The sequence below is a fragment of the Oryzias melastigma genome, linkage group LG9 (assembly GCF_002922805.2).
Source record: "Oryzias melastigma strain HK-1 linkage group LG9, ASM292280v2, whole genome shotgun sequence".
In the NCBI taxonomy this organism is placed as follows: Eukaryota; Metazoa; Chordata; class Actinopteri; order Beloniformes; family Adrianichthyidae; genus Oryzias; species Oryzias melastigma.
In genome coordinates, this window is record NC_050520.1 from 6,328,826 (window position 1) to 6,338,329 (window position 9,504).

The following is a 9,504-nucleotide window of genomic DNA, read 5'->3' on the forward strand; positions in this document are numbered from 1 at the left end:
GGCAGGAACGTCACACAGGGTTACAGGAAGTTGTTTGGCATTCTGGATGAACAGACATAGAGCAGCAGTGATGAAGGAGGGGCAACCGCAGTGGGAACTCTGACTTGTCTTTTCTAACCACAGGGAGGGACGCCAGCCTGTCTACTTCTTTTTTATTCTCCTTATTTTGGCTTTTAAATCTTTTTCTTAGTTAAAAATCTTCACTTTCACTCTTCTGTCCTCACTTTTTTTTTTTTTAAACTCCAACGCTCTTCCTTCCTCAAGGTCTTTCTGTTCTTCTCACGCTTTCTCCAACTCATTATTTTCTCCTTCTTTATTTATTTTTTTTAAGTCCTCACCCTCTTTGTGTGCCCCCTTTCTTCTTAATCTCCCTCCTTCCATCCTGAACTGTTTTCCGTTGCCAGAATCTAAAAGACAAATTTGCCCTGCCTCACTGTTCTAAAGGCTCTCCATCCTCCACTGTCTCTTTCTCCTGCATCAATCTGACAAAGAGCTGTGTTTGTGGCCCGAACGGAACACAGTGTACATGCGTGTTCTGCATGGGTCCAGGCATGCATTTAAACTGCCTCTGTGATCCCATAAGTCTAGAAAAATAAGATTTTTCACTTTTAAGCTCTGCAAATACAGAAATGAGTAGCTGCAGATGACTCTAGTCGTTGTAGCTCAAGGTAGAAGAATGCAAAGTTTCTCCAGACTTAAAGGAAGATTTTCTTTGATTTTAAGACCCACTCCGATCATATTTTGATCTATTTTTATATAGTGTTCCCAGTCGTCTTTTAGTTATGATGAAGCCGCTTCTAGCCAAAATTAAGCAACCTGTCATTTTCCAAGACATAGTTTCTGTAGAGCAGCAGGAATTTATTAGAAATTTACCTGTGAGTTGTGGGTGCAACAGAACAACCCCCCCCCTTCCCCTCACTGTTGCTGAGAGCTCTCTGTTTACATGCTCGCCCTCCAGGCTCCCCTTTTAAAATGATCTAGCTCCGCCCCCTGTCCTCCAAATCAGAAAAATGCCACAAAATTAAGATATATTTTAATCGGAGTGGGTCTTTAGGCTGCTTGTTCAAACAGCCCCCCCCAGCCAACTAACATATATGTATTTTACATTTTAACAGAGACTGGTTTATGCAACACTTTTCCTTCCAATGCTTTGGGATGCACTTTTTCTTAGACTCATAAAACTTGCAAAAAAGCTTCTGTTTCCAAAAAGCTGCTTCTTACTGGGTCACTTCTGTTTCCCATCACTAACAAATGTCAAATGGCGTTTTGTGCTGCTCCGAGTGTTCATGACTTTTCTCTTGCAGTGGTCTGAAGTCTGTTCTACAAACAGAACCTGGGTTCTAGTGAACCGGTGGCACCGCAGAGTCACCTGTGAGGATTTAAGGCGGGAAAGCTGAGCTCAGTGAACTGTTTTTTCCTGTGATGTAATCGGTTTTCTGATGCTGGCGGGGCCGTGCCATCACAGTTGGTGACATGAAAATGAAGATTTGTCTCTTTGCCCCCACCCCCTCCTGTCCCTCCCCCCTCCTTTCCACAGTGGATTCACTATTGAGCTGGCTTCTGCCCTCACAGTGGTGCTTGCTTCCAATATCGGAATCCCTGTCAGCACCACACACTGCAAGGTATGACTGAGTGCTCCTCCAGCTGCCCTTTCAACTCACCTGCAGGCCCCCCCAGGGGACAGGGAGCTCACACTGCTCCCCCGGGGTTCCAGCTCTCTGTTCACACACAACCTGGCCTTCATTCGGCTTAAATTTAGCAGCAAACCGTCACTGATTGAGCCTCTGACAGTGTTTTATTGTTCTGATGCAACCTTACAAATCTAATGTTGCTAAAGAAAAAGTAACAAGCCTTTTTTCAGTTCTTATTCTCAGTTCTTTAAGCTAAATAAAAATTCTCCAAAATTTGGAACAGACTAATTGTTGATGCAGAAAAGCAACAATTAGATTTTTACATTTGCTGTTTTTGTCATTTCTAACCATAGTTTGACATTAATAGAATTACATGAGCTTTACTGTTTTTATTATTATTATTATTATTATTATTTAATATTAACCTTTATTTAACCCGAAAAAGTTCCATCTCCTCTTCAAGGGAGTTTAGGTCCAGACAATAAATACTGAGTATAAAAAAACAGTAATATTCAAGAACAATTCCAACATTTATAAATTCTCATTTCTGCGCCTTTAAGCAGAAGCTTTAAAGATTTCTTAGAGGAAAAATGAAAAGAAATGAACACAATATCTTTTGGAGTTTTTGTTAAAGCTGTTGTGTAATTATCAACAGGGGCTCTGTTACTCCTGAGAACGTTTTTGTTTTCTGTAGCAGCACTCGTACTAACTTAGGTAATATTTTTTGCTGTCTCGCTGTTTAGGATTGGATTTTTTTATAGCGCAAGTTTACATGTTTATTTTTCTTTTTTTAAACGGTGGATTTTGTTCTGCATTCTGATTGGCTGCTGATCTTGTCAACCAATCTCTTATGTATACAAAATGCATTCAGTTTGCTGCACTTTAATGAATATTTAATCACTAGGAGAATTTTGGTTGCATTCTAAAATACTGGACTCCAATTTTTAATTTTTTTTATTTTTTTTACAAAGGTTTGAGTTGGAACAAAAAAGTTTAAAAATGTTAATGTTTGACTTAGAAAAGTACAAACTGTGCAGTGAGATTTACAGCCTTAAACCATATATTTATTGTAAAAAATACAGTTGAAAACTGATTTCACCTATCACTGGTTATTGCTTTTTTTTAAGTTGTGTTTTTTTTTTTTTTTTTTAACGTGTTTATTTAAACCAATCATTCCATCTAATCCCCGATTATTCAGTTTGATGGTTTCTGGTTGTTAAAGTGTATCAGAGCAGAAATAGAAGCTCTTATCTAATATGATTCTACAACGGAGTATTGGGTTCACCAGAAAAGAAAAATGAGGAAAAAAGTCAAAGTACGAGAATATAGTCTTAAATTATAAGAAAAAAATTGTAAATTTTAAAAAAAATAAAGTCTGTGGTGTAAGTCTCCATCCACATCCTAAACCTATTCATCTGTATTTGTAAAATCATGCTAAACTAACCACCTATAATGCGCATTACAATATTGGTCCTTTTTTTTATTTCTTATTCAACAGCCGTTTTCCCCATATATTTATGAGTTTAATGTTGTAAATTCTCAATTTATGAAAGTATAATTTTATTCTCATAAAATATTGACTTTACTCTTGTAGATTTATTTTATTCTCATTTATTTATTTTTATTCATGTTATTGTGGCAAAATATTATTTTTTAGTCAATGTTTGTTAAAAGAATAAAATCTATTGAGGCTCCATTGATTCAAAGTGAACAGAAAGGCCAGTTTTAAACATGAGCCCCCCGTCCCCGGGCAGCAGTGTGCAGCCCCTCTTCCCTGTTCTTTACAGGAGCTGGAAGCCGAAGCGGATCCGTCCGAGTCTTTCCCCGCCCCCTTCCCTAACCGCCACCTGGACGTCTCCTCCTGTGTTTCATTTCCACCGACTCTCTTCCTTTTTGCCCTCACAGCACTGGCATGGTTTGGTGTGTGGGCCCTCCACCCTCCCATATTTAGCTGTAAGCCGACTCCCCCTTCCACCACCACCAGCAGCAGCATCAGCAGCCTCCTCCTCCTCCCCCAGTCCCACCTGTCGCACTTGTTTTCCCCTTTTCTCACCTCTCCATCTTTCTGTCTCCACTCATCTGTCCTCACAGTGGATTTTGCATTGAAGTTATGAGTGCGCTAACAGTCCTTGTTGCATCAAATGTGGGCATCCCAGTAAGCTCCACCCACTGCAAGGTATTCAAGTCATTGGTAGCGAAGATTTGCCGGAGAGTTTTCTTTGGCGCTCTTCCTAATTGCTTCACCTCTAGCTGTCAATCATAGAAGTCAATCACAACTCCTGAAGTTGAAGTTTTGACTTCTTCTGCAGTTTTCCTCAAAGGTGCACACATTTTATTTTTAATTTGATTATTAGTTGATTTTCTTTTTATTATGCAAGTTAAAATCCTTTTTTAACTTTTTAATTAATTACCATGTGTTAAAATAATCAGTTTCTTTGTAAACAAACATTGTATTATTTTAGGTGTTTCTACCAAATTGAAAGCAATTTAATGTCATTTAATTAGTTTTAAATTGTTAAAAGCAGGAAATTGTGAGTGAATTTTTCTGTAAAGCCTTTTAATTTACTTTTATATTTTACTTGTTATTAAAGCAAGTGCAAACTGTGGCTAAAATATTCTGTACTGCTTTATTTTGAAAATTTACCAAAAACTTGTGTTTTGGAAACTGTTGACACTTTAATTTGTTAGGATTAATAAAATACCTGCTTCCAACTTTGTAAACTTCTTATTTTAATTGTTAAAAAATAAAATAAGATGTATAAACTGTTAAAATCTATTTACATTCTGGCTGTTAAATATCTAAGAAATAACAAACTTTATTTTCTAAACCAGGGATAGGTAACTCCAGGCCTCGAGGGCCGCATTCCTGCATGTTGTCCCACATACTCTGTTCAGGTATGTTCTAATTGGCTGGACACACCTGAACCAGGTAACCGGTCAAAAGGAGGGCTTAGATACCTGGAAATCGTGCAGGCACTGCGGGCCTCGAGGCCTTGAGCTGCCCATCCCTGATCTAAACAAGGTGGAAAAATCAGGTTTGTTGGTGGAAAACTGCACAAGATTCAAAACTGGTGATAACTCCTGATCAGTTTTATCTAAACATCATCCTCCATCCATCGTTTACATCCAACACAGACACTCATCCTCCCTAAAACCTCAGACAATCACCTGCTAAATGCTAAAATCCTACTGATGGTTAGAGGTATAAAGTGTGGTGGTGATTTAAAAAAATGAAGAAAAAGATGTTGCCATGAGATGTTCAGATGTTTTTGGTCAAACACTTTTAGATATTAAGTGATCAAAGTGATCAGATTCAACATAATTCAGTTTATTTTTTCTTAAAAAGTGGCCAAAAACATCATAAACGTCTCTGAGGCGACTGTGTGTTTGAGAATGGCGATGGGCATCAATTTGGTTTTCAGTATTTTAGGTAAATCAACTCAGGATTGTTCAAATTGAGGCCCAGCCTTTGTGTGTGAGTCACTGTAATTTGACGGCGCACAGTGTTGAGGTTTTGTCCGCCCTGCAGGCAGGACAGAAACTGAGGTCACGGCATGATTTAGATTCTACAAATTCCTGTAAACAACTTTCCAGTAACTAAAAAAAAAAGCCTGCTTCATAAAGCTCATTATGCAGGAATGTCTGGAGGCTTTTCTTTGAAGCGTCCAGCTAAGCTTCACAACAGTCGCCCCTTTGGTGGGTTTTTTATGTCTCCAGTCAGGCTTTCCCTCTACAAACATAAATGTGGAAGAACATGCCAGACCTCTGGAGTTTCTGCAGCTTGAAGAGCAGAGCTGAACCCACCACTGTACCCGCAGAAAATTGAAGTCTGCTTCCATGCTAATGATTTTCTGCTCTAATTGGGGCATAAGTGACAGTCTGATGATAGCAGGGTCAAAACTAGTTTTTCATGTTTGGAGGTAAGTTTTATTTTATTCTGCTGTCAGACTTTTAATGCCTTAGTCACAACTGCCCTCAAAGGTGGATATTTTAAATGTAGAAGTGAAATAGGCAAACCATGAAATTTTACCACCACTCTGTGAGAGCAGAAATATTAATGCACATTTTACTACGGAGATGCTACGATCGACAAACAAACACGGAAAAGTAAGGAGGAAGAAGGTTAGACGTACGTGTCCTGAAACCTATGCAGCGCTCAAGAAAGCCCGTTAATGCCGTTCATGTGATAATTGTCTCTTTCCGTGCAACCTATTAGATAAAGGATAATCAGAGCGTAGTTTGTATATTGCCCATCACTCTGTACATTCTGCATTTTTTGTACAGTCAGTAAGGAGCCGTCCTCGCATCTTCTTACTAATGACTAGAGTGGCGTAAGGACACCGTATGAAAGCATCACCTGAACATCAGACGTTTACTTCACAATATACTTGCTGCTCGCACAACAATGGTACGTTCCATTTTTATGACGAATCTTATTTTATGTTCACAGTGGGCTCGGAAACGCGTTCAATTGACTGCTTTCAATGCAAAAACCATGTAAAGGCACAAATCTGCCAGTTTTGAGCTTCTGTATGTAAAACTCTTTATCCAAGTGTAGCTAGTTTAGCTAATTTTGTATTTTAGCTAAAATTGTAGGTCATTTTTTTTAAGTCAGTTTTTTTTGGGTCTATGTATAACAAAAGGCAAATGTTAAAGACCCACTTCAGCGAGAATTGTCTTTTTTGTGTTTTAACGTGTTTTTCTCCGAATGAAGGACGTATATTTACAGTAGAGGCTTTATTATAGACTGATGGTCCATTTGCCATAAGAGACACAACAGATAAAAGGAAATATAAATAATAAACAACGAATACAAGTATAAAACCAAAAAAAAAAAAACAATGACATAAAATTACCAAGTATTGTAAACTTAAGACTAAAAAACAATTGCAGACTTGAAGAAAAAACTTAAAAGTTTATAAGACTTTACCAAATCCCCCAAATTGGGGACTGGTATTTAAAAGTGCTGTATCTCACATTGGTAAAAGTTGAAATAATTTTGTTTTTTCAAGCATTTAGACAATAAATAAAACCACTGATAAAACATCTCAACAAAGCTTGGTGTAGCGTCCCCGGTCGAAAAGATGGTCTCTCAAACTGATGGTTCACAATCCTTTTTTTTATTATCCTTGTGTGTGTGAACACACCGTAAGAGCTACAACAAAAAAACATACAAATACATTTAATATCTCTTACAGTTGTTCACCATTTCAACCCTTTTGTTTTATGAATTACCTTATAACCTTAAAACTCTTCACCACTCATTTATTACTTTGAGAATTTTAACCTCTAATACAAATCAAGCAATGTAACTGTATTTTAACAAACTTATTTGAAAATATTATTCTTTTCCTTTCTGTAAAAACAAATAAATCTTAACATTAGCGTTCATTTCAACCATATCTAAACATTAGTTTGGAATTACAGTGCCACCTACTGGGCAAAATAAAATGTGCTGACAACGTACAACTATATGAAAACACAACTAAAAATCGCCAAAAACATAAAAATGTGACAAACCTTGTTCCCTCATCAACCAGGTGCTATGGGATATGGTACACTTTCATTTGTTTGAACCTTTAACTTAGTTTTCAAATCCTTTTAAGCAGAAACGAAGCACATGCAGCCTTCACGTTAGCTTCACTTGCGACTTCCGGTTAGCGCGTCTTTTCATCACTTCAAAATAAAAGCCAAAACCACATTATACAAAAAAAGAGGGAGAATTACAAAATAAAATAATGATGGGCTGACTCTAGAGGTCATTTACACTTGGAGAGTATTAACTCTTGCACCAACAAACAAACTGCTTGTGCTGCACCACTGTGACCGTTTTCATATAATTATTTACGATTAAAACTGCGTTTCTGAGTATTTTTTTATTTAAAATCGCACTGGATCAGAAAACTGGATGCTAGAAAATGCTCAGACTAATGATGGAGCTATTGAAATGGGCGTGACAAAGTCTCCTCCCCCTCTCCGGGCACCGTGGCCCGCTCATGCTAAGGTTTGGAAGACATGAAGAGCGTTCAACACTTGTGCTGTAGCAAACTGCGATTCTGGTTCATAACTGTACGACTGGGCTGATCCAATGTTGCGTGTTGTTATTTTAGTCCCACTAATGTTAGCTTGAGGTTATAACCTCACGCAAACGACGGGGAGGGGGCGGGTTGTTCCCGCCCACAAACCAGAACTGGATTTTTAATGAACTACTGCCACCTTGCATAAAATAGGTCTTAAAAACAGCAAAGGATTTTGGATTATGGTTAAAACTCCATTATAATTAAAAGATAATTTAAAACGATTTTTACGATGGATTAAAAATTATAGTTGGAGTGAGACTTTAAACCAGTTTAACTTTGACCAATCAGGGACTCGGATGTGACATTTGGGTAGCATCTTTTTAATTTACGGAAATACCTAATGTTTGAAATTGAATCATGAAGGAGAAATGAATCATCTTGGGTTCTCTGGCTGAAATTACATGACTCCAGGTCTTTCATTTATCAGAATAAATGAAAGATTTGTGAGATTTGCACCGTTTGACGTTCCACACGTGCACGATGTGAGCGTAGCATTAAGATGGCCACATGAGCCTTAAGGTAACGGCAAGACTCACCTGCATTCCCAGTTAAATGCATCTGCTTGTCTCTATGACTCTACGATCCAGAGAATCCTAAAACTCTCCACCCACCCGCGGGTACATGTGACTGAGGCAAAAGATCTTTATGAAATCAGTATTAACCAAAAGCTGTTTGAGTGTGATTGATGGTGTTGAGAGTTGACGCCTGCTCAGACTTTTCCCTTAAAACGTTCTCCCGGAGCTCATTAAGACGAATCTCGGCTCGCATCAGAATTTCACCAAATTATTAAGAAACTGGGCATGGAGATGTTTTCAGAGGAAAAGCGTGGGCAGCCTGCAGCTCTCCGCTGGTCTTACCTCTCTGAACGTGACGTTCTGTTCTGCTGCTGATTGTCCCTCTCTGTCCGGCCCCCGCCTGCAGGTGGGCTCGGTCGTGGCCGTGGGCTGGATCCGCTCCAAGAAGGCGGTGGACTGGCACCTCTTCAGGAACATCTTCCTGGCGTGGTTCGTCACCGTCCCCGTGGCCGGCCTGTTCAGCGCCGCCATCATGGCCCTGTTCGTCTACGGCATCCTGCCCTACGTCTGAGGGGCTGGGGGCGGAGTCAGAGGGGCGGAAGATGAGAAAAGGAAGATTTGTGAAAGAGTGAAGAGGAGGGAGATGTTTACAAGTGGTTCTGCTCTGAATGTGTGTGTGGGTTCACATCCTGTCTGGATGCATCATCTGCAGGTTCTCCTGACTCGAGTTCAGATTTTGTTTTTATTTGGTTTTTATTAATTTATTCTCGTTTTGAGAAGAGTTTCAAACACATCGTTCAATCTGCTGTAAAAATAACAAACGGGAACCTTCTGCTGCAGCCTCAATTAAAAATAAAGAACAAAAAGTCTCAAAGCTCAAATTAAATCGAAAACTTGGAAAACTCATCCTGCAGAGTTTAGTAGCGTAGCGGCGATTCCAAAAACAAGTAAACTTGTACATACGGTTTTCATGCTTGGGGTGTGAGTTTTCTTGCTTTAACACTAATGGCGTGTGGCGTTCGACCCCATCCATCTCACACTGATGAGCAGCAGGCGAGCGCGATGGACGCCTCATGAAAACGTCGCTCCGTTTTTGTTTTTTACACCATAGAAACCTAACATACTAAAGAGTTGATTTTCTGTGGGGCGCTCCTCTGTTTCTAGAGACGGATCATATATTTTTAATGATGTATTATATTGTAATTTGTATTGTACATAGACTGTAAGGAGGGGGAGGGGGGGTGAAGTTACTTTTTATGTTGCATTGTGGGAGCAGGA

The 9,504-nt window shown here is 39.0% G+C and overlaps 1 protein-coding gene across 3 annotated transcripts in view; it reads left to right on the forward strand.

Annotated features, from left to right (window-relative positions):
• The window catches only part of slc20a2 (solute carrier family 20 member 2), a 46,331-nt gene extending 36,827 nt beyond the window's left edge, over positions 1-9,504 (forward strand). For 2 of the 3 annotated variants that reach the window (XM_024274833.2, XM_024274831.2), the window contains exons 10-11: positions 1,538-1,622; positions 8,633-9,504. In XM_024274833.2, the coding sequence (XP_024130601.1) occupies positions 1,538-1,622; positions 8,633-8,797 (250 nt within the window). In that variant the 3' untranslated portion in view covers positions 8,798-9,504. Of the gene's footprint in view, positions 1-1,537; positions 1,623-3,722; positions 3,808-8,632 lie in introns of all 3 variants that reach the window. The other variant, XM_024274832.2, reaches the window with a different exon arrangement.